Source organism: Salvelinus namaycush, chromosome 12, assembly GCF_016432855.1.
Source record: "Salvelinus namaycush isolate Seneca chromosome 12, SaNama_1.0, whole genome shotgun sequence".
Taxonomy (NCBI): Eukaryota; Metazoa; Chordata; class Actinopteri; order Salmoniformes; family Salmonidae; genus Salvelinus; species Salvelinus namaycush.
In genome coordinates this window covers 53,313,967-53,340,180 of record NC_052318.1, presented here as the reverse complement: position 1 = coordinate 53,340,180, position 26,214 = coordinate 53,313,967, and the positions used below count along the sequence as shown (strand labels likewise).

The window sequence follows — 26,214 nt, the reverse complement described above, 5'->3', positions numbered from 1 at the left end:
ATCCAAAGTGTTAGGAAATATTTGTTCCCATAAATACAAAGGAGGATGTCTCTCCTCATACCTCTGGCACTTTAGTCAGACGGCCAGACTGTGTAAAAACTTTATGATGGGGCCGGCAACGGAGCTCCCATTGACTAAGCACCACGGAGACCAATCAGGAGAGAATACATACAGGTCAAGGGTGCAAATTGAAAGTCAAGGGGTGTGTCTGTGCCTTTTCGATTACTCTCTCTTTACAGAGAACCCCTGTGGTTCAAGTCAAGTGCTACCCTTCCCTTTCAGTCTGCTCGGCGCATGTCTGAAAGTGACAGCCAGCAGCCAAGAGACTTTTTCACAGTATGTCATAAAAAATTATTACATTTATGAATGTACGTAAAATGCTCATATGTATTAGATCCAGTACAATAGAATAACGATAGTCCACTGACTATATAAGGGTAGTCAGTGGACATTCTGAACCTTGTTTGAAGTCAGTAGGTCACATGACCAAGGAGCTATTGAAATTTGAAAGTTTGAAAAATTCATGTAAAATCATGTGAGATGAAAATGGACAAACTAAAGGGTGTGCAATATAGAAGGGTAGTCAGTGGACATCCTGAACCTTGTTTGAGTCAGTAGGTCAGATGACCAATAAGCTACTGACATTTTTAAGTTTGAAAAAGTTATGTAAAATTGAGTGAGAATAAAATGGACAAACTAAAGGGTGTGCAATGTGTAGGCCCACTGAGTGAACATTCTGAACCTTGTTTGAAGTCAGTAGGTCACATGTCCAAGGAGCTATAGACATTTTTAAGTTTGAAAAAGTAATGTAAAAACATGTGAGAATAAAATGGACAAACTAAAGGGTGTGCAACGTGTAGGCCCACTGAGTGAACATTCTGAACCTTGTTTGAAGTCAGTAGGTCACATGACCAAGGGGCTATTAAAATTAAAAAGTTTGAAAAATTAATGTAAAAACGTGTGAGATGAAAATGAACAAACCAAAGGGTGTGCAATAATAGAAGGGTAGTCAGTAGACATTCTGAACCTTGTTTGAGGTCAGTAGGTCACATGACCAAGGAGCGATTGAAATTTGAATGTAAAAAAAGTTTGGACTTTGTTTACGCTCCCTAGAATACTAAGAATACAACTAATCAACTAAGAATACAAAGTGCTGCTCATATTTCCACATGTTTATTAGCTTTGGAAAACGAATTAATGTCCAAATCGTGAAAATAAGACCTGTGCAATGTTGTGCGCAATTTTTCCAACATCATTACACTTATTTGGAGTCTGTGGCTCAAGTGGTTTGAAAGCGCAAATATCCGTCGAATCTCCAACTTGAAACTGTTTTTACCTCGGTCACTTTATGTTGCGTTTATATTTTTGTTCCGTGTATATACATCTATTTGAAGCCAACTCTTAAGAATAGCTTTGGCTTTCAATAAATTGTTTTCATGATTTGATTTCACACGGCTCACTGTCCTTTGTGACAAAAACTCCCAGATATGCAACTGTACTTTTTTTAATGGATTTTTTTACTGTACTGTCTTTAACTCGACTCTCACTGCACATTCACTAAAATTAGGCACCAGGCGTGTCGGTATAGCCTTTCCCTGCACACTCACGTCTTCCTGCTTCGAAAGCGTTTGCGGACCGAGTGCTAGGACCATGGCGGCAGTGCGCAGTCTACGGGTGTCGGTAAAGCCAGACAGTGGGCCAGACCACTCAGAATCGGACTCGGATTCAGACTCGGACCGAGGTGCCCGTGAATCTGAACCGATGGAGGTGGAGGAGGGTGAACTCGAGGTGGAAAACATCCCCGTTAACCGGTCTTTGAAGGAATTGTTGCCGGTGAGGGAAGTAGGCCTCACCAGATCGCGGGCTCGCGTACCTTCGGGGGCCTGTGAATATTGCCTTGGTATTTGAGGAGCTCAGCGTGCCTTATGCTAACAAGATAGCTCGGTAGCTCATGACTAGCTAGTGTTACCCAGTGTAGCTAGTTGATATTAACATCATACCTGTTTGTGTTGTTACAGTATATTGTTGATTCTAGCGTAAGCAAGCTAACTTTACATATTTTATGACAAACGGCTATCTTAGCACTTAACTCTGCTTAACTACCGGTGGCTAGCTAATTCACTTGACGTTAAGTTTCATGACAGAAACCCCCTCGCTACATAGTTAATAATACAACGTACTAGTGAGTTACACTAGTTAGCTAACTCATTTTAACATCCCCAAGGACAGAGGTTTGGTGCGAGATCTTGCCACTTTCAATTTGCCAGCTTTTTTTGGGGGGGGGGGTTGTATGATAGACTCAATGCACACTTTCTTGTTTTGTCGACAGTCATTCATCGTTCAGAACAAACATAAGCTGTCAGATCAATACATTGTTATCTAGGCTACCCCACAGTAAGAAAGTGCATCTCTAATGTATACATATTTGTTGACATTTAACCAGGACACAAGTCGGCGGTATGAGAACAAAGCTGGCACATTCATCACTGGAATCGATGTCACATCAAAGGTACAGTATTGTAACCACACCTGAAAGTTATCTGGCAAACATTCACACTAATACTAGTTCCATCACTTAAAAGTGAGAGGGTAAACCAACAGTTAAACTTTAACTGCCATAACTCGTCTTGTCATAACTGTGTGTGTGTGTTTCTAGGAGGCGATTGAGAGGAAGGAGAAGAGAGCGGAAAGGTTTCACTTCCGTGCAGAGGCCAACCTGGCCCAGAAGAACGTGGTGTTGGACAGAGACACCATGAAGAAAGGTAGATACACACACGTACAGTGCCTTCAGAAAGTATTCATACCCCTTGACGTATTCCACATTTTGTTTTACAGCCTGAATTCAAAATAGATTAAATATCTTTTTTTCTCATCTATCTACACACAATAACCCATAATGACAAAGTGAAAACATGTTTTTGGAATTTTTTTGAAAATGAAATACAGAAATAACATTTACATAAGAATTCACACCCCTGAGACAATACTAAGTAGAAGCACTTTTGGTGGCTGTTACAGCTCTGATTTCTTGGGTATGTTTGTCTCACATTTGCACATCTAGATATGGGGATTTTCTCCCGTTCTTCCTTGCAGATTTTCTCAAGCTCTTAAGTTAGATGGGGAGCGGTAGTGAACAGCAATCTTCAAGTCTTTCCAGATATTCAATGGATACATTTTTTTGTCTCATCAGACCACAGAATTATTTGCCTTATGATCTGTCTTTCGCATGCCTTTTTGCAAACTCCAGGTGTGCTGTCGTGCCTTTTTTCTCAGGAGTGGCTTCCGTCTGGCCACTCTCCCATAAAACCCAGATTGGTGAAGTGCTATCGAGACGGGAGACCCTGCCAAAAGGACAACAATATCAGCCTAATTCTGTCAGTGGTCATTGGCTTCTTGGCAACCTCACTGACAAGGTCCTTCTTGCCCGGTTGCTCAGTTTGGTTGGACGGCCAGCTCTAGGCAGAGTCTGGGTAGTTCCATCATTTTTATATTTCCCAATGATAGAGACAACTGTGCTCTTGGAAACTTTCAACACTCTAGAAATTGTTTTATACCCTTCCCCAGATATATACCTCATCACAATTCTATCGAAGATCTACGGACATTTCCTTTGTACTTCATGGAGTTAACTGTGTTCGAATACTCATACTGACCGCACTAACCGTACCATTTGTGACGTGAATTGAGTATATAGTATGCTTATTGGTCATAGTATGGATATAGTTAGTATGCCAAAAGTTCCCAGATGTCATACTAAATTTGCCAAAATGCGAAGTATACATGCAGAGGACACTATTTACCTACTTTTAGGGCCCATAATGCAATACTTCAGGAAATGGGTGTGGCTTCACGTTTTCAGATTTGAAGAAAATAGCGGAAAATATGCAGGCGAAGTCCGATGAGAGCGAATACAAATTAATTGAACTAATGACAAATGTTAAGAAAATGTTGAGCAATGTAATGACTTTAAATATGTTAAATTACACGTTATGTTGGCTGACAATTTGTTAGCTACACTATCCTTACGAACCGCATAGCATTACAGCAGTATGTACCGGTTTATTAGCTAGTTGCTTAACGTTAGTTGGATACTAATACATCGAACTTGGCAGGCAGTATATTAACTAACTAACCAACGTTTATTGACTTGATTATTCACATAATTCCTAGCTAAGTGGTATAGTCGTTGTGCGTTTCAATGGACATTGTTCATTCTGGCTATCTATTCCGGTTTCAGAGTGTTCTCGTTGAATATGGCTGGTGTCAGTAAATGTCGGCAAAAAAACCCTAAATAAATTGTTGCCAGCAGCACAGTTGGTCACCAACGCTCTGGATAACATGAAAACAGCCTAACCAGCTATGCTATGGCGAGTATAATGGTCAGTGAGGTGTTCTCTCAATTGTGTCTGGAAGTAGCTAGCCAACGTTAGCCAGTTAGCTTGGGCGCTTGACTGCCGTTGAACACTCGCATCAACCCTAGTGTGCGCTCTGAACGCTCTGAGTTTACAATCTGACAACGCTCTGGATTTACAGAGTGCCCAGAGCTCACTCTGGCACTGCAGATTGAATTTACGAACACACCAACAATCGTAAAATGTTTAGCTAGTCATTTGTTATGCTAACAAGCTAGCAAGAGGTTGCATAGCAACAGCATCAACTTCCGGTACCATTTGTTTACAGTATACTAAAATGAACTAATAGAATGTAGTATATACTCATTAATTATGTAGTGTACAGTATATTAGTATGGGTATTTGAACACAGCCATCGTTTCTGCTCTGACATGCACTGTCAACGGTGGGACCTTATATAGACAGGTGTTTATTTTCTATATCATGTCCAAACAATTGAATTGGCCACAGGTGGATTCAAAGGAAATTGGATGCTCCTGAGCTCAATTTGGACTGTCAGAGCAAATAGGTGTGAATGCTTATGTAAGTGAGATATTTCTGTATTTAATTTTCAATAAAGGTTTTTACTTTGTCATGGGGTATTGTGTGTAGGTTTTTAATCCATTATGAATTCAGGCTGTAACACAACAAAATGTCTAAAGTCAAGGAGTATGAATACTTTCTGACGGTACTGTATATATACACACACACACACACACACAAAGTGCTGGATAAAGATGAAAGGTACACACTTACCTGGCTTTTTATCACTTAAACACTAGGGCTGTGACTAGTATCGCTATATTTGTTCCATGGCAAAAATGAAAACACAAAGCAGACTACACTTTTGTCCTTTAAAAACCAACTGTATGTAAAATATTGTGTATTATAGCTTGGAAAATAAATAAACTCAGCAAAAAAATGAAACGTCCTCTCACTGTCAACTGTGTTTATTTTCAGCAAACTTGTGCAAATATTTGTATTAACATAACAAGATTCAACAACTGAGAGATAAACTGACTAACAGAAATGGAATAATGTGTCCCTGAACAAAGGGGGGGTCAAAATCAAAAGTAACAGTCAGTATCTGGTGTGGCCACCAGCTGCATTAAGTACTGCAGTGCATCTTCTAATGGACTGCACCAGATTTGCCAGTTCTTGCTGTGAGATGTTACCCCACTCTTCCACCAAGGCACCTGCAAGTTCCCGGCCGTTTCTGGGGGGAATGGCCCTAGCCCTCACCCTCCGATCCAACAGGTCTCAGACGTGCTCAATGGGTTTGAGATCCGGGCTCTTCGCTGGCCATGGCAGAACACTGAAATCACACACAGAACGAGCAGTATGGCTGGTGGCATTGTCATGCTGGAGGGTCATGTCAGGATGAGCCTGCAGGAAGGGTACCACATGAGGGAGGAGGACGTCTTCCCTGTAACGCACAGCGTTGAGATTGTCTGGAAAATTACAACAAGCTCAGTCTAAAAATGCTGTGACATACCGCCCCAGACCATGACGGACCCTCCCGCTCCAGAGTACAGGCCTCGGTGTAACGCTCATTCCTTTGACGATAAACGCGAATCTGACCATCACCCCTGGTGAGACAAAACCGCGACTCGTCAGTGAAGAGCACTTTTTGCCAGTCCTGTCTGGTCCAGCGACGGTGGGTTTGTACCCATAGGCGATGTTGTTGCCGGTGATGTCTGGTGAGGACCTGACCTGTAAGGCAGGCCTACAAGCCCTCAGTCCAGCCTCTCTCAGCCTATTGCGGACAGTCTGAGCACTGATGGAGGGTTTGTGCGTTCCTAGTGGAACTCGGGCAATTGTTGTTGCCATCCTGTACCTGTCCCGCAGGTGTGATGTTCGGATGTACCGATCCTGTGCAGGTGTTGTTACACGTGGTCTGCCACTGCGAGGACGATCAGCTGTCCGTCCTGTCTCCCTGTAGAGCTGTCTTAGGCGTCTCACAGTACGGACATTGCAATTTTATTGCCCTGGCCACATCTGCAGTCCTCATGCATGTTCATGCAGATGAGCAGGGACCCTGGGCATCTTTATTTTGGTGTTTTTGAGTCAGTAGAAAGGCCTCTTTTAGTGTCTTAAGTTTTCATAACTGTGACCTTAATTGCCTACCGTCTGTAAGCTGTTAGTGTCTTAACGACCGTTCCACAGGTGCATGTTCATTAATTGTTTATGGTTCATTGAACAAGCATGGGAAAGGCAGGGTCCTGAAAAAGGGAGGTTTACATGTGACTGGATTACATGTTTTGTTTCCAACATTAGTGCTGTTTTCTTAAAGAAGTGAATTCCGCTTCGTGTTTTGTTTCCTTGCCACGATACTAACGAATATCGCGATATTGCGCGCACACACACTGAATACACTCTCCTTCCCTTTCTCAGCCATCCCTAACTTGCGCCTGGAGGCGTTGCACGTGGCGGGTGTTGATGATATGAGCACCCAGGATGTGTTTGGCTACTTTAAGGAGTACCCTCCAGCACACATCGAGTGGATTGACGACACCTCCTGTGAGTAACACACACACAGAAGCGACTGACAACACGTGGGCTGTTTTTAACATGCCGTTAAATATTGTTTCCTAGGTAATGTGGTGTGGCTGGATGATGTCACTTCCACCCGGGCTCTGATCAACATCAGCCGCATGCCTGACCCAGAGGTGGTTACCACGGAGACAGACAGCACCAAAGAACCTGGTGATCCCACCCAGGAGAGCACGGGTGAGTGCTGTGTGTCCATGCACTGTCCAGTGTGTGTCCATGTTCCAATGTTCACTGTCTTTGTATGTTTTATGATTAGTGTAGTGGGTAATTCTGTGTTGGTCAGGACTGCGACGTGTTTGTGGTCAGTGTGTTTTGTCAGTCATATGAGGCATGTACTTAATGTGCTTTGTCACTGAGTGTTGCTTGCTGTTCTCTCAGCTCGCAGAGAACGAGGCTCGGATGACGATGATGGAGAGGCGGATGAGGAGGAGAAGGAGATGGTGAAGGAGAATGAGGGGAAAGCCTGCGAGGGAGAGACGGAGAAGAAAACAGAACCTGAGACCACCCAGGTAAAACTGTGTTCAAGACTGTGGGTGTGTGTGTGGGGAAATGTTGCATATTAGTTACCTGTGTGTTTGTGCGTGTGCATTTGAGGTGGACCTGCTGTCTCAGGCAGAGAGTGAGTCTCTGCTCCGGAACGACCTACGACCGGCCATCAAACCCTTCAAGGGCAACAAACTCTTCCTGAGGTTGGCCACTCACGGTGAGAGACAAACACACACACACCAGGGTCTCCCTAATGAAAATGTGGCACCGGATATTTGACCGGCAGCATTTAAATTTACCGGACATTTGAGAAATTCACCGAACCTATATGCATTGGCTGCGTAACCTGATTAGTTCGTCCTCCCACGGTGCTCAGAATGACAGAAATCACATTTAGATTATGGTAATTAATCTTTACAGAACATGCAAGTCTAGGATGCAATGATGTATGTCCTTACCACGCACTTTGAATATGTTAGAATAACTGTCCACGTTTACGTTTCGTCAGCCAACAAGACAAGTAACGAACAGCAAATTCACTAGCGCGTGAGTTATATTTGGGGGAGCAAATTTTAACCATAAAAATTCGACTTTATAATAAAGCATTCCATGTACAGCATCACCCCATTTGCAGACTTATGTAAGTTAGCCTACTATTTGTGATGAGTAGATTGGATAGTCAAAATTTATGCTAATATAACTCAATCACTGTTTGCAAAAAAATACATTTCAATGCATGGCTGAGTGCGTAGAGGCCTGGGCTATAGGCTGTATCGGATACGTTTCTTTGCACGGGAAAACACATTTCATGCAATTCTACTACACTATGACTGGAGACATAAGATGCATATTCTTTTATACCACAAATGACAGGGTAGCCTACTCTGCTGACACTGACAAACAGATCAATAAAAACAAAGTTTTTCATATAATAGGCCTACAAGACACAAATAGAATATGACGTCCATCAAAACTGGAGGTGGAAATGATTGTTCAAAAACAAACTTATAACGTGGCACTGACCCAGCAATGATAATATGCGAAGTGCGCACTCACTGGGGGTATGGCCAATGCTCTTCGCTGGTGCCAAAAAGTTTTCCCCCCACAAAATTAGTCAGTGCAGTTAACTTCTTGAGCCTATGGGGGCGCCATTTCGACTTTGTTAAAATGAGTTCCCAAATTAAACTGCCTCGTACTCAATTCTTGCTCGTACAATATGCATATTATTAGAAAACACTCTCTAGTTTCTAAAACCGTTTGAATTATTTCTCTGAGTGAAACAGAACTCATTCTGCAGCACATTTCCTGTCAGGGAGTGAGATTTCAGAAATCGAGGTCCCTGTTCTGAGGCCAGTTTATAAGTCCCCATGTAAGCCATCGGGCTACATGCACTGCATACGTCTTCCTCTAGATGTCAGTAAGCGGGGAGAATTTGAATGGAGTGGATTGCGCAATCTGGGCCCTATATATAGACCGTGGAACGGAAGTACCGTCCTTTTCAACGGTGCGCTTGACGCATGAAGACATCACAATGGCGTCCTGCAAACGCTTTCGTTTTAGTAGTTCTATATCTCCGGTCATGTTTTTATTCGTTATAGGTGTTAAAGACATAAGGTAGTTAATTTAAACCGACTTAGCAGTTTATAGCAGTTTATTGCGATTTTCTGGGATTTCTTTGCCATGCGCTTTCACGAGTTGGACACCTCCAGTTGGCGGCTAACATTAGCGGCTATTTCGACCGGACAAGAGGACATCTTTCAACCCAAAGACGATTGTTCTGGAGAAAGGACACCTTGCCCAAGATTCTGATGGAAGCTCAGCTAATAGTAAGCAGTCTTTATGCTGTTAATTCGTACTTATGTTGACAAATGTCAGATAATAATTCCGCCATGAATTATGGTGCGGTCTCGCTTTAGCGCACGCTGTATGCTTGAAGTAACGTTAATTTTTAAAATGTAACCCTGCGATTGCATTAAGAACTAATTTGTCTTTCAATTGCTGTCCAACCTGTATTTTTTAGTCAAGTTTTGGAATAGTTACTGATTAGAATAGGTGCCTCTTCAAAGATTTCTCCTGCCATTTTCTGGGCAGCTTTGCTACTTTTCTCATTGTATAACCACGATTTGTGCCGCTAAATATGCACATTTTTGAACAAACTCTATATGCATTGTGTAATATGATGTTATAGGACTGTCATCTGAAGAATTCTGAGAAGGTTAGTGAAAAAATGTATATCTTTTGGTGGTTTATACGTAATCGCTATGTTTGGCTTGAATCAATGCGGTTGTGATGTTTGCTATTGTGGTATGCTAATATAACGCTATATTGTGTTTTCGCTGTAAAACACTTAGAAAATCTGAAGTATTGTCTGGATTCACAAGATCTGTGTCTTTCAATTGCTGTACGCTGTGTATTTTTAAGAAATGTTTTATGATGAGTAATTAGGTAATACACGTTGCTCTCTGTAGTTATTCTAGTCGAGTTGTGATGGTGGCTGCAATGGTAAACTATGATTTATACCTGAAATATGCACATTTTTCTAACAAAACATATGCTATACAATAAATATGTTATCAGACTGTCATCTGATGAATTTGTTTCTTGGTTAGTGGCTATTTATATCTTTATTTGGTCGAATTTGTGATAGCTACTGATGGAGTAAAAAGCTGGTGGAGTAAAAAAAGTGGTGTCTTTTGCTAACGTGGTTAGCTAATAGATTTACATATTGTGTCTTCCCTGTAAAACATTTTAAAAATCAGAAATGATGGCTGGATTCACAAGATGTGTATCTTTCATCTGGTGTCTTGGACTTGTGATTTAATGATATGATGCTAGTATGATGCTAGTATTTACTTGTGACGCTATGCTAGGCTATGCTAGTAGCTTTTCTACTGATGGGGGTGCTCCCGGATCCGGGTTTGGGAGGTGTTAGAGGTTAACACAAAACATATTATTTTCCGTTTTACAGTCGAACTAGACAATAGGCTATAAAGTCCTGGGACATTTGTAATTTCAATAAAACCAGAGAGGAAGAGGCAAACTTTAGGATACTTTGTGAGGCATACAAGACATTGTGAGATACAGATTACCAAGACAGTGCATTCAGAAAGTATTCAGACCCTTTTTCCACATTTTGTTACGTTACAGCCTTATTCTAAAATTGATTAAATTGTTCCCCTCCCCCCTTCATCAATCTACACACAACACCACACAATGACAAAACAAAAAAACAGTTTTTTAGACATTTTTGCAAATGTATTAAAAATGAAAAACGGAATTATTACAATTACATAAGTCTTCAGACCCTTTACTGAGTACTTTGTTGATGCACCTTGGGCAGCAATTTCAGCCTCGTGTCTTCTTGGGTATGACACTAAAAGCTTGGCACACCTGTATTTGGGGAGTTTCTCCCATTCTTCTCTGCAGATCCTCTTAAGCGCTGTTCAAGTCCGGGCTCTGGCTGGGCCATTCAAGGTCATTCAGAGACTTGTCCTGGAGCCACTCCTGCGTTGTCTTGGCTGTGTGCTTAGTGTCGTTGTCCTGTTGGAAGGTGAACCTTCACCCTGTTCTGAGGTCTGTTCTGGAGCAGGTTTTTATCAATGATCTCTCTATACCTTGCTCCGTTCATCTTTCCCTCGATCCTGACTAGTCTCCCAGTTCCTGCCACTGAAAAACATCCCCTCAGCATGATGCTTGCTGCCCCCACAATGCTTCACCGTAGGGATGGTGCCAGGTTTCCTCCAGATGTGATGCTTGGCATTCAGGCCAAAAAGTTCATTCTTGATTTCATCAGATCAGAGTATCTTGTTTCTCATGGTCTGAGAGTCTTTAGGTGCCTTTTGGCAAACGCCAAGCGGGCTGTCATGTGATTTTTACTGAGGAGTGGATTCCGTCTGGCCACTGTACCATAAAGTCCTGATTGGTGGAGTGCTGCAGAGATGGTTTTCTTTCTGGAAGGTTCTCCCATCTCCACAGAGGAACTCTGGAGCTCTGTCAGAGTGACCATCGGGTTCTTGGTCACCTTCCTGACCAAGGCCCTTCTCTGACCAAGGCCCTTCTCCCCTGATTGCTCAGTTTGGCCGTGCGGCCAGCTCTAGGGAGAGTCTTGGTGTTTCCAAACTTCTTCCATTTAAGAATGATGGAGGCCACTGTGTTCTTGGGGACCTTCAATGCTGCAGAAATGTTTTGGTACCCGTCCCCAGATCTTTGCCTCGACACAATCCTGTCTCAGAGCTCTGTAGACAATTCCTTCGACCTCATGGCTTGGTTTTTGCTCTGACATGCACTGTCAACTCTGAGATCTTATATAGACAGGTGTGTGCCTTTCCAAATCATGTCCAATCAATTGAATTTACCACAGTTGTAGAAACATCTCAAGGATGATCAATGGAAACAGGATGCACCTGAGCTCAATTTTGACTCTCATAAGCGAAGGGTCTGAATACTTATGTAAATAATAATTAGGCCTATATTTCAGTATTTATTTAGGCTAATGTATAAATCCCAGTCATTCATGATGTGAAATGCAATCAAGCATAATAAACTTTGAAATAACAAAGTGACCATTGAATAATTAGCGTAAACAATAAATACGCCGGAAATTGCATTCACGAATGAATGCGACTGTTTTTAGTCTTTGCTGTAATGAAGGCTTTACAAAAAAACGTTACAACAGTCTCTCTGGTACACTTATGATTTATTTAGTGTTTGCATTCTTCTGAACGGTTAAAAAAATGAAATTGTAATCTAACAGCACCTGTTTGGCACACACAATATGCACACAGCGCTTACTCATTATTCTTGATCTCCAGTATTTTCCACAACTAGTCAAACTTATTCCACACATCTGACTTCCCCTTTACCTCCTGAGCAACCAGTAAACATTCGTCCTTTTCGAGTTTGTCATGTCCTCTGCATCCATTTTGCTGTCACGTGTCAGTGTTCCGAGTTTATAACCAATTTATTGATGTGATTATGATATGCTAAAGGTCAGGCCCTATTAGTCACATGCATACATGTGTCACGTTAAGAGAGCAAGGGTTGAGGGAAGAGGGAATGTTTTTCCTAAACAAATTAGGGATTTCGTTAACACAATTTCATTCAGAAATGAATGTGGCAGCTTCAGCAACACGGACAGCACTATACACACTGTTGATGTGTCGTGGTTGCTGCATCGGGGAGAGTGTGACAAGCACCTGTTGTCTCTGTGTTAAAAAAGAAAGGCATTGAGTGACTGACTAGCACCTGTTGTCACTCTCTGTCACTCAATGTCTTTTTTTAACACAGCTCAGCGTGTCTGAGCCAAGCGGCACAATAAAATCAATTGTGGTCAGACTCCCTCTAGTCATTTGTCTTAATTATTTAATCGTTTAAAGCTTCAGACACACTCAGTGCATATAGTTGATTTGATTAAAACGCATAGGATGTGTATATAGAAAAATAGACATTTAAAAAAAATTCAACCAATCGATTGCTCGAAATAAGATTTTTTTCTAGCCAACTGAAAATACTCTGGATAACTTCAGTAACATAAGAAAAGGGTTTGAGTGAGAGGACTAACGTGTGTCTCCAAGTGGCCCCACACCTTCAAAGTGTGCACAGTTCCGAAGCAATATCAACGATAAGGTACTTTTTTTTGCTTTCCTAGCTGTGCCGTTGAGGAACTAGAGCAAGGACACTTGTAGAAGTGCACATTTGGGCTCACCAGTGTTTTGGTGTGCTTTTATGACATGAGAGCAGTATTTATTATAATCAACATCTTATCTTTCAAAATAAATAGAATCCTCATAATCTACAGCATTTCCCTCACTTGGACAACAGAAAATGTTCAAAAGTTGCCCAATTACCAGGTGGGATGGGGGCAACTTCTTGTAGCGTGCATTGCTCAAGTTCAGAATGTCTGTCAGTCAAACCCCATACAGAGATGTGAAACGCGGAGCCAGAGCTCTGTCATGTAAAAGGATGTTACTGTACAGTAGTGCTGAGCAATTAGTGCTTTTTGAGGTCGGTTCGGTTTCTATTAGATAAAAAAAAAAGATCACTTTTCAATTTAGATTTTTTTTAATACATTACGTGGGTAGAATGCTGTAACACATAATACAACAATTATAAGTCCCATGATGGTAGGGACTGCCCATTACTGCTAATCATTTATTCACAATTACTTTACTAAAATATTTCATTTGAGTAGATTACACTTCACGAAAGTTTACATACACTTTAGCCAAGTACATTTAAACTCAGTTTTTCACAATTCCTGACATTTAATCCTAGTAAAAATGTCCTGTTTTAGGTCAGTTAGGATCACCACTTTATTTTAAGACTGTGAAATGTCAGAATAATAGTGGAGAGAATTATTTATTTCAGATTTTATTTCTTTCATCACATTCCCAGTGGGTCAGAAGTTTACATACACTCAATTAGTATTTGGTAGTATTGCCTTTAAATTGTTTAACTTGGGTAAAATGTCTCAGGTAGCCTTCCACAAGCTTCCCACAATAAGTTGGGTGAATTTTGGCCCATTCCTTCTGACAGAGCTGGTGTAACTGAGTCAGATTTGTAGGCCTCCTTGCTCGCACATGCTTTTTCAGTTCTGCCCACAAATTTTCTATGGGATTAAGGTCAGGGCTTTGTGATGGCCACTCCAATACCTTGACTTTGTTGTCCGTAAGCCATTTTTCCACAACTTTGGAAGTATGCTTGGGGTCATTGTCCATTTGGAAGACCCATTTGCGACCAAGCTTTAACTTCTTACGGATCATTGGGACGCTAGCGTCTCACCTCGACAACATCCGGTGAAATTGCAGAGCGCGAAATTCAAATTACAGAAATTGTTATATTAAACATTCATGAAAATACAAGTGTCATGCATCATTTAAAAGCCTAACTTCTTGTTAATCCAGCCGCGTCAGATTTCAAAAAGGCTTTACGCACACCATGCGATTATCTGAGGACAGCGTCCCGCACATAAAAGCATTACATACATTTTTCCAACCAAGCAGAGGCATCACGAAAGTCAGAAATGGAGATAAAATAAGTCACTTACCTTTGAAGATCTTCATCTGGTTGCAATCACAAGGGTCCCAGCTACATAACAAATGGTCCTTTTGTTCGATAAAGTCCTTATTTATATCCCAAAAAAGTATGTTTCATTGGCGTGCTAGACTCAGTAATCAACCGGTTTCCCTCGTTCAAAATGCATACAAATGAATCTCATAAGCATTACCAATAAACTTCGACCAAACATATCAAACAACGTTCCTAATCAATCCTCAGGTACCCTAATATGTAAATAAACGATCACATTTAAGACGGAGAATACCGGAGACCATTACCGGAGACAAATAACGAAGTACGCGCACTCACCGGAATGCGCAACAAACACTACAGCCAAAATGGGAGCCACTTACTAAAACTACAAATTCAAGCTCATTTTTCAAAAAACAAGCCTGAAACTCTTTCTAAAGACTGTTGACATCTAGTGGAAGCCCTAAGAACTGCAATCTGGGAGGTATTCCTTTTATATTCCCATTGACAGCCATAGTAATCAAGGGTGAGCTGGGAAAAAATACGTTTTTCGCCTGCCATATCAGTTCTGATATACTCACAGACATTACTTTAACTTCTACTTCATCACAATCCCGGATCCGGGAGCACCCCCATCAGTAAAAAAGCTGACTAGCATAGCCTAGCATAGCGTCACAATTAAATACTAGCATCTAAATATCATTAAATCACAAGTCCAAGACACCAGATGAAAGATACACATCTTGTGAATCCAGCCATCATTTCTGATTTTTAAAATGTTTTACAGGGAAGACACAATATGTATTTCTATTAGCTAACCACGATAGCAAAAGACACAACTTTTTTTTCCCACCATTTTTTCCCTGCATAGGTAGCTATCACAATTTCGACCAAATAAAGATATAAATAGTCACTAACCAAGAAACAACTTCATCAGATGACAGTCTGATAACATATTTATTGTATAGCATATGTTTTGTTAGAAAAATGTGCATATTTCAGGTATAAATCATAGTTTTACATTGCAGCCACCATCACAACTCTCACCAAAGCAACTAGAATAACTACAGAGACCAACGTGAATTACCTAAATACTCATCATAAAACATTTATGAAAAATACACAGCGTACAGCAAATGAAAGACAAAGATCTTGTGAATCCAGCCAATATTTCAGATTTTTTAAGTGTTTTACAGCGAAAACACAATATAGCATTATATTAGCTTACTACAATAGCCAACCACACAACAGCATTGATTCAAGCCAACAATAGCGATAACGAATAAACCAGCAAAAGATATTAATTTTTTCACTAACCTTCTCAAACTTCTTCAGATGACAGTCCTATAACATCATATTACACAATACATATACAATATACAATACACAAAATGTGCATATTTAGCGGCACAAATCGTGGTTATACAATGAGAATAGTAGCCAAGCTGCCAACAAAATGTCGGGAGAAATCTTGGGAGAGGCACCTAATCTAATCAGTAACTAATCATAAACTTGACTAAAAAATACAGGTTGGACAGCAAATGAAAGATACATTAGTTCTTAATGCAACCACTGTGTTAGATTTTTTAAATGAACGTTACTACGACATACAGCGTGCGTTAAAGCGAGACCGCACCGAAATTAATGGCGGAATAGGAGTTTTACATTTTTCAACAGAACAACGAATTAACATCATAAATACTTCTTACTTTTTGATGAGCTCCCATCAGAATCTTGGGCAAGTTGTCCTTTGTCCAAAAGAATCGTTGCTCGGTTGTAGATTGTCGCCTTCAACTTTGGAATTAGCAGTAAACATTAGCCATGTGGCCCAGACGTGCCCAACTCACTATAACGCAGCACAAAGAAATATCCGAAAATCGCAATATACTGATATAAACTGATATAACTCGGTTTAAAATAACAACATTATGATGTCTTTAACACCTATATCGAATAAAATCAGAGCCGGATATATCTAAGGCCTATAACGGGAGCTTTCCAGAACGCCATCCTGAGGTCTGTCTTGCGTCATGGCGAATGTTGAAAAGAGTGCACCCCACGTTCCAAGCCCATTTATATGGCCTCAGATCTGCCTAGCAACTCCATTCCAATTCTCACTATTTGCTGACATCTAGGGGAAGGCGTATGCAGTGCATCTCGACCAATAGAAGACATGCAAATTAATAAACTGACCCCAGAACAGCCTGCCTGATTTCAGATTTCTCACTTCCTCACATGAAGTTTGCTCCAACTTGAGTTCTGTTTCACTCACAGATATAATTCAAACGGTTTTAGAAACTAGAGAGTGTTTTCTATCCAATAGTAATAATAATAATATGCATATTGTACGAGCAAGAATTGAGTACGAGGCAGTTTAATTTGGGAACTAAATTTTTACAAAGTGAAAACAGCACCCCCTATTGAGAAAAGGTTAACAGTTTTAGAAACTAGAGTGTTTTCTATCCAATACTACCAATATATATGCATATCCTAGCTTCTCGGCCTGAGTAACAGGCAGTTTACTTTGGGCACCTCATTCATCCAAACTTCCGAATACTGCCCCCTAGCCCGAAGAAGTTAACTTCCTGGCTGATATCTTGAGATGTTTCTTCAATATATCCACATAATTTTCCTACCTCATGATGCCATCTATTTTGTGAAGTGCCACAGTCCCTCCTGCAGCAAAGCACCCCCACAACATGATGCTGCCATCCCCGTGCTTCACGGATGGGATGGTGTTCTTCGGCTTGCAAGCCTCCCCCTTTTCCCTCCAAACATAACGATGGTTATTATGGCCAAACAGTTCTATTTTTATTTCATCAGACCAGAGGCCATTTCTCCAAAAAGTACAATCTTTGTCCCCATGTGCAGTTGCAAACCGTAGTCTGGCTTTTTTTATGGCGGTTTTGGAGCAGTGGCTTCTTCCTTGGTCTACAATTATTTTTTTGAGGTCTTGGCTGATATCTTTTGATTTTTCCATGATGTCAAGCAAAGAGGCACTGAGTTTGAAGGTAGGCCTTGAAATATATCCACAGGTACATCTCCAATTGACTCAAATGATGTCAATTAGCCTATCAGAAGCTTCTAAAGCCATGACATCATTTTCTGGAATTTTCCAAGCTGTTTCAAGGCACAGTCAACTTAGTGTATGTAAACTTCTGACAAACTGGAATTGTGATACAGTGAATTGTAAGTGAAATAATCTGTCTGTAAACAATTGTTCAAAAAATGACTTGTTTGATGCACAAAGTAGATGTCCTAACCGACTTGCCAAAACTATAGTTTGTTAACAAGAAATTTGTGGAGTGGTGAAAAACGATTTTTAATGACTCCAACCTAAGTGTATGTAAACTTCTGACTTCAACTGTATACACACTACCGTTCAAAAGTTTGCGGTCACTTAGAAATGTCCATGTTTTTGAAAGAAAAGCACTTTTTTTGTCCATTAAAATATCATCAAATTGATCAGAAATACAGTGTATACATTGTTAATGTTGTAAATGACTATTGTAGCTGGAAACGGCAGATTTTTTGAAAAATGTATGGAATATCTACATAGTCGTACAGAGGCCCATTATCAGCAATCATCACTCCTGTCTTCCAATGGCACGTTGTTAGCTAATCCAAGTTTATCTTTTTAAAAGGCTAATTGATCATTAGAAAAGCCTTTTGCAATTATGTTAGCACAGCTGAAAACTGTTGTTCTGATTTAAAGAAGCAATAAAACTGACCAACTTCTACATTTGGGCTTTGGATAGATATATATTTTTTTACTGTTCCCAAATGCTCTGTGGGACACCACCTGCCAATGTGGCTGGTGAAATAGTCATTCTTAAACGCCAATGCCAAAATCTACCCGTGGGTTGTCATTTCCCAGCCTGATTGTGTGTAGGGGGAAAAATATATATTTTAATCGATTTTGAAATCCGGCTGTAACACAAAAAAAAATTGGAATAGCTCAAGGGGTATGAATACTTTCTGAAGGCACTGTATTATGATTGTGACGGTTTTCTTTCTGTGTTTTCAGGTGATAAGAAGGAGCTGGGTGCTGCGAGGAAGAGCAGATATTACATGAAGTACGGCAACCCGAACTACGGAGGCATGAGGGGCATCCTCAGCAACTCTTGGTAACCACACACACGGATGCTTCCTTGGCCAACACTGACTTTATTCATACATGCTGGATAGGCACCCTGTGGTGAGTCTCCATGGTGATTCAGAGGACAGTGTGCTAAACCAGGGGTTCCCAAACTATTTCACTCAGGCCCCCCTTCCAGCATGTACGAATATCTTGTGCCCTGTCTATTTCTATGGGCACAAGCACTGTTCATGAAACAAACTGTTCACACCCCTCTTTTTGGGGGAGAGAAAATGTTGCAGGTTTAAAGGTTATTTCCTGCAATTCTACACATTTTGTCATGGGGTGCAGAGAAAATGTTGCTTTTGTAAAAGCTAATTGTCTTGCAATTTGATACGTTTTGCCACTTCAAATGTGTAATCATGTGATATTTGAGCGACAACCATTACAACAAAATCTATGGGCTGAAAAACATCTGACATGGGCTAGTTGATCTGGACATTTCTGACAAGTTATAAATAGATCTCTAAGGTATGCAATAACTGACATGACGAGGATAACTGATGCACTTCCCAATTTGTGCGTTCCACTATTACAACCTTCAGGAGTATCTTGAAAGCTGGACTGAGTTCCTTTTAATTAGTTTCTTGTTTTTCTTTGTTCTAAACCATCATGGTAGATCCTCAGCATCACCAGCCAGATCCTCAGCACCACCATGGCTGACTGTAACTGATATGCTGCTACACTGTTGTACATTGTACTGCTTTTGTTTCTTTCACTTTCCTAACATTTTCTCTTTCTTTCCTTTCACTTTTTCTTTGTTTGCACCTTCCCGTATTCCAAAAAAAAACGTTTGTGTATAGTAGTACCAACATCTATGTTTATCGTCCTCTGCTTGAACATGTCATTCTGCCCCCCCCCACCTTCTATCTATAACTTTTATCTCTCTCTCATTTCCTCTACTTCTCTCATCTGTTTTCCCTGATTTTCTTTTTTTTTTTTTTTTGCTTTTGACACCCTTCCTGCTATCAGGAAAAAAGACATGCTGGTTAGTCGAGAACCCTCAAATTCAAATCTGGACCGGGAAGCCACTGTTTGCTTTTAATTCTTCCCCTCTAATCAGGACTGATTTAGACCTGGGACACCAGGTGTGTTAAATAAATGATCAGGTAGAACAGAAAACCAGCAATAGGCCAGATCAAATAGGGTAAGATTTCTGTTCTTGAAGGTTAAGGGGATATGGTTAGGTTAGACGTTGAAGGTATAGGGTGGGTATTAGGTGAAGTATAGACTGTACGGGGTGAAGTATATAGGTGGGTATGTTGTTGCTAATATCTCTCTGTCACCTTCTGCAGGAAGAGACGGTATCACACGCGCAGAATCGTGAGCAAGAGCAAGAAACCCCTGATAGGGGACAGCATGGGGGACACATCACCCTACACACATAGACACTCTGGTAAGAACACACACACCATCCCTGATAAGAAAACACACCCTGCCCTACACACACCATCCCTGGTAAGAACACACACCATCCCTGGTAAGAACACACACCATCCCTGGTAAGAACACACACCATCCCTGGTAAGAACGCACACCCTGCCCTACACACACCATCCCTGGTAAGAACGCACACCTTGCCCTACACACACCATCCCTGGTAAGAACGCACACCTTGCCCTACACACACCATCCCTGGTAAGAACGCACACCTTGCCCTACACACACCATCCCTGGTAAGAACGCACACCTTGCCCTACACACACCATCCCTGGTAAGAACACAAGCCCTGCCCTACACACACCATCCCTGGTAAGAACGCACGCACGCCCTGCCCTACACACACACCATCCCTGGTAAGAACACACACCATCCCTGGTAAGAACACACACCATCCCTGGTAAGAACACACACCATTCCTGGTAAGAACACACACCATTCCTGGTAAGAACACACACCCTGCCTTACACACACCATCACTGGTAAGAACACACACCCTGCCCTACACACACCGACACTCCGGTACGAACACACACTCATACTACCCTACAGACATTTAGGTGGGAAGACTCACACAAACGTTTACAGACCAGGCCTAATTGTTATGCTCTAACATTTATATATTTATCTCATGTGGTAATCTGTGACTTCCTCTTGCTCTCCTTTCTCCTCCCCCTCTGTCTCATCCCTCCATCCTCTCCTCTTCCTCTCATCTCTCTCACTCTTCTCTCTCCCCATCCTTTCCGTCTCATCTCTCCTCTCTTCCCTCCTTTCTGTCTCATCCCTCTCTTTCTTCCTTTCCTTCTCATCCCTCCGTCTCTCTCTCCTTCCTTTCCGTCTCATCCCTCCTTCCTTTCCGTCTCATCCCTCCGTCTCTCCTCCCTTCCTTTCCGTCTCATCCCTCCGTCTCTCTCCTCTCCCTTCCTTTCCGTCTCTCCTCTCTCCCCCTCCTTTCCGTCTCATCCCTCCGTCTCTCCTCTCTCCCCCTCCTTTCCGTCTCATCCCTCCGTCTCTCCTCTCTCGCCCTCCTTTCCGTTTCTCTTCTCTCGCCCTCCTTTCCGTCTCTCCTCTCTCGCCCTCCTTTCCGCCTCTCCTCTCTCGCCCTCCTTTCCGCCTCTCCTCTCTCGCCCTCCTTTCCGCCTCTCCTCTCTCGCCCTCCTTTCCGCCTCTCCTCTCTCGCCCTCCTTTCCGCCTCTCCTCTCTCGCCCTCCTTTCCGCCTCTCCTCTCTCGCCCTCCTTTCCGTCTCTCCTCTCTCCCCCTCCTTTCCGTCTCATCCCTCCGTCTCTCCTCTCTCGCCCTCCTTTCCGTTTCTCCTCTCTCGCCCTCCTTTCCGTCTCTCCTCTCTCGCCCTCCTTTCCGTCTCTCCTCTCTCGCCCTCCTTTCCGCCTCTCCTCTCTCGCCCTCCTTTCCGCCTCTCCTCTCTCGCCCTCCTTTCTGTCTCATCCCTCTCCAGCTGACCTAGTCAACCTACCAGAAGAACCAATTGAGGAAGAGGAGGAGGAAGATGAGGAGGACATGGACTCAGACGACAGGGTGGTGGAGTACAAGGAGAAGGAGAAGGAGAAGAGGGAGAGGGGGGGAGGTCCAGGGGTGGCCCTGCGGAGTCGTTTGGGCAGGCCCTCCTCTTCCCCCTCTGTCTCGTCAGACTCAGACGAAATGGACTATGACCTGGAGCTCAAGATGATCTCAACCCCCTCTCCCAAGAAGAGCATGAAGATGACCATGTACGCAGACGAGGTCGAGACCAACCTCAAGACTATACGGTCAGTGGGTGTGTGTGGTGGACAAAAGTTTGTGTGGAGGTGGGTGACATGACCATGTGTGCTTACATGACCATGTATGCTTATGTGTGCAGAATGCGGACCTTTTAACGTAGGTAACATAGTAAATTAATAGTTGATGTTCTCCCTGTCTGTTCTTCAGACACTCTTCTGTTCGCAGTGACAGCGGCTTGGGGGGTAGTGGCGTCCGGAACAGGATTGGTGGAGGAGGAAGTGGAAGTGGAGGATCGGTGGGCGGGACCAAAACCAGTGCAGTGGAGAAAGTGATGGATGTGAGGCAGCTATTGGAGGAAAAAAGACAGAGCCAAACCCAGAATAGACAGCGCACCCCTGTGGCCAGTAGTGGAAAGACAGGTCAGTTATCCACTACTCTACACAGTCAATATCAATGTAATCTAGTTCCAAGACATTTCAAACTCTATTGGACCAACACATCAAACTTGGCCTTTGTTAGCCAATACAGAAAGATCGGGAAGAACTCTCCATGCATTGGCTTAATCTACCAACCAATCATCTCCCACAACTCATGTCTTGTTTCGAGGTGTTTTGACTCTTGTCACATCTATGCTAATATGGCAAAATTTCACTAGCTAGCTCACCATCAACTATAAGGATTAGGGATCTAACGATTCACCGGTACATATCAATCCCCGATTCAAATGTTTAAGATATGAGTGTACTGGTCTGCGGGACCCCAAACCGATCCAAATGTAGCATGCATCGGTCAGAAAATCCATTCAAACCTTGCTAATTGCCGGTTCACTAAACATTTTCTCAAATTACTTTCTTTCTACCTTACGAAAATAACTCATCTTTTGTGGCAACTTTGTCCTCTCCTTCAGTGTCGAACTGTATGTAATTATGTTGACAGTTAACATTAATCTACAAGTCATTTTGAATGCCGAACAAACCTTACTGAGAGGTAGGCCTAGTCCTGATCTGGCGCATCTGTGTATCACTTTAAGCATTTTGTAAAATGGCTTGCGCAAGATTATGCTTTATTAGTTGAATGACAACCAATGTAATTTGCTAGATTCTTTTTTAATAAAATGCGCTGAGAATTGTGTTTTGCCCGATTTAAAAGTAGCCTAAACTCATCTGGCTATAGGTAGGCTACATGCTAATCGAAGCTTACATTACATCTGATTGTTCAGGTTCATCAATAGTTTTGGTATTTTTGCCTGGAACAATCAGTATATATTGTCATGTTTAGATATACAGGGTAAAGTTGATCATTTCATAACGAGGACAGCAGAAGCAGAAGCTCACTGTCTGTCATGTGATTTATAAGATGGATGAAATCCAAAGTTGTGCTCAATATTAATTTACTATGTCATAACAATTTTTTTTAAAGATAAAAATTGATACATTACTAGCTATTAACACTTTTAATCTGCAAAATTACAAATTAGTTAGTGGGTGATTTCAGATCAAAAGGGGGGGGGGGGACAGAACGCAAACATTGTCCTGATAGTGGGGTGGTAGATGTCCAGTTTCCCTTATGGCGTAGCTCAGGTGCCTACATACAACATAGACATATACTGTACTTGAATTACACACACACAAAAGTTGGCTCAGCCTGATCCAGCTCAGAGAGACCCAGCTCTTGAGCTCCATCAGCAACAGATTTTAATTTGGAATTTAATGTGTTTATGCAACAAATGTTAGTGCACCGAATCGCATCGATTCATTCCTCAAATCAAGCTAAAACGTATCGTATCGGAGTCCATGTGTCTAGATAGATACGCATCGAATCGTCTTGAAAGGGAAAGATGCACATCCCTAGTAACAATGTATTTGTTTTCAATAACAATTTGGAGAAGAAATATAGTTTCCATGTTGCCAACAATCCTTTGATTCTAAGCCAACCCACCTGTTTTGCTCTACGGTTGCTAAACAACCCACCCGTCTAAAGATATCTATGGTCACTCCCACTTAGGCCAACTTTGAATCATTGATGTCCCAGACTTATGTGCGCAATATCCTGGGGACCAGGTTAATATCAATGATGTGGTATAATGTTTTTTTTCTGGTTTGTGTGTATAGTGTATTTAACCTTGTGTTGTGTGTAGATGTGAGGCAGAGGTTAGGGAAGAGACCCTACTCTCCTGAGAGACGACACTCCTCCTCCCCTGTCGCCTCCCGAGACTCACCCCCTCCCCGAGAGCCAATCACAGACGTGCACAGCCGACTGGGCATGGCCAAACTCGACTCCCGCGGCCTCTACTCTGATTCGTCCAAAGACAGGAAATCAAGTAAGGAAGAAAAACACATCTACTGCTATTAGTCAATAATGCAGTACATTAGTTGAAAAGACACTGAAAGTGCTTTAAAATGTAACCCTTGCTCCCTCCCCCAGGTCGTCTGTGGAGCAGGCTCGGCCCCTCCTCCCATAAGGGTGGTGTTCCCGAGCGGAAGCCTTCTAGTCGCCGTGCGGGGTCGGGATCAGCCAGCTCCAGGTTGGGGGGGCAGGAAGGAGAAGAGGAAAATGAGGAGGAGGACGACTCTGCACTGCAGAAGGTGTGGGGGGCCTTGATCAAACAGAAGGAACAGCAGACCCACAAGATGAAGAAGAGTCGGCTTGACAACCTGCCCTCACTACAGATTGAGATCAGCCGGGAGAGCAGTAACGGATCTGACTCAGACTCCTGAGCCCGAGGGGGAGAAAGAAAGAGTGGGAGATGTGTGGATTTGGTCATGCCTTCATCTAGAGCAGAAAGGTGATCATCCACCCTCGCCTTCCTCTTGAGTTACCTCTCTTTCTCAGTGTCTGGAGGACTCTTGATCCTTGGGCCCCTGTCGCTGTGGCCTGATCCATCGTACAAACATAAAAGAAAAGACTCTATAAAGAGAAATGAGAAAATAAACTGGACAGAATTTTTTGAAAGACTGAGACGTTCTGTTTCAGAACAGAGGCCATTTTGTTTTTGTATTACATTATCTCTGCAGCCCATGGGACTGTTGTTCTGATCAAACCTGTTCCCATGACATTTCACCCTCTGATAGCCTACCTACATGTCCAATCATTAATGAGCAATATAAATGTCTCTATAACCTCCTGTGAAGTTGACTACAGAAGAACTGTGACAGAGTAAGAGGCAGATACTGAGCTTGCTCCCTCTGTTTCTCTGTATGTGGAACCAGACACTGTATCGTATGTGGTATCTGTGTGAGTGACTGAACAACAACATATGGTTTGTGGCATTTTTTTTCCTTCCAAAGGCTGGGGCCATAGAGAAGACTACACCAGATGAATCGATTCTCTACTGAAAGGTTTTGTACTTTCTGACTGTTGGTATTATGTGCCAATGGCCAATGTTGATAATATTATGTTATTCAAGGCGGAAGAGGGTGCGTGCCAAATGGAACCATATTCCATATGTAGTACACTACTTTTGACCAGGGCTTTAAAAGTAGTGCACTATGTAGGGAAATGGGTGCCATTTGATATGTACACCTACATTCCCAGATGGAAAACAAATTGATTTAAGGTGTCAGCAGAAATAAAGAGATTTGTCTTGTTACTGCTTGTCTTGTTACCATTACTATCACAACTGGCTGTAAGCGAACGAGTGATGCGCGTTTGGCGCAATACTGGCTGTATCCAAGGCTCAGCCCATCGTTTACATAACAACAGAATGAATCACCTGAAGAGACAACCAATTTACTAGTTACAGCATCAGTGAGTGCTCTGGAAAGGCAGCTTGTCAGTTACAGCAGAGTGTCCCCTGAACGATAACGAAGAGGTAACGTTAGGTGAGAAGCCTGACCATGGAGACGGGGGTGAGAAGGTGATGAAGCGTACTTCGTGAGCTGTAACCGAAAAACTGGCATTTGGAACGTTTGAGGTGAGGGAGAAAGTGTGGTGGAACAACTATTAGCATTGTTAAGTAACTTGCTACCTTGATCCAATTCTCCCTTACTATCTTAGCTAGCCAGAGAAATGTTGAGGAACAGTAGCCAACTCATCTGATCAAATAGTTGAGTTTGGTGTGAAAATTAGCTTTCTAATAAAGTCAGAGCTAACGGCTAACGTTACATCAGATGAGCTGACATTAGTAACCTAACCAATTCGTTAACTGGTATACGACTCCTTGCTGTTCCTCAAGTTATAACGCGTTAGTTGCTTACTGTACCCTGGCAATCTGTGAAATGTTAACTAGCTAACGAACTAACCACTATCTGTTACTAATGTTTTCTCTCTATAGTATGTGGTTAATTTTCAGAATGAGAGAATTAGGTGAAAATGAGGCATTGCTTGTTAAACAAGTGGATTCAGGGATCAAGTGTAGCTGGAGCTGGGCCTGGCATAAGATGGATGCCACTATAGAGGTGAAAGGAACACCACACACTTTCCCTCTTTCTCACTTTTGCTGGCACATTGTAGAACAGATGTCC

At 42.2% G+C, this 26,214-nt stretch overlaps 1 protein-coding gene across 1 annotated transcript; it reads left to right on the top strand.

Annotated features, from left to right (window-relative positions):
- Positions 1-1,381: 1,381 nt before the first annotated feature.
- ncbp3 (nuclear cap binding subunit 3) lies at positions 1,382-25,340 on the top strand. The gene is made up of 13 exons (XM_039006046.1): positions 1,382-1,833; positions 2,444-2,509; positions 2,657-2,762; positions 6,786-6,911; positions 6,987-7,121; positions 7,323-7,453; positions 7,539-7,647; positions 18,484-18,583; positions 19,890-19,990; positions 21,489-21,798; positions 21,959-22,170; positions 23,889-24,071; positions 24,176-25,340. Exons 1-13 carry the CDS (start codon positions 1,651-1,653, stop codon positions 24,466-24,468), a joined length of 2,055 nt encoding a protein of 684 aa, XP_038861974.1. The 5' UTR covers positions 1,382-1,650; the 3' UTR covers positions 24,469-25,340.
- The last annotated feature ends 874 nt before the right edge of the window (positions 25,341-26,214 follow it).

Coding starts and splice junctions, on each gene's coding strand:
- ncbp3 (XM_039006046.1), top strand. CDS start 1,651: ATGGCGGCAGTGCGCAGTCTACGGGTGTCGGTAAAGCCAGACAGTGGG. Junction 7,122..7,322: donor TCCCACCCAGGAGAGCACGG/GTGAGTGCTGTG, acceptor CTGTTCTCTCAG/CTCGCAGAGAACGAGGCTCG. Junction 24,072..24,175: donor GTCCAAAGACAGGAAATCAA/GTAAGGAAGAAA, acceptor TCCCTCCCCCAG/GTCGTCTGTGGAGCAGGCTC.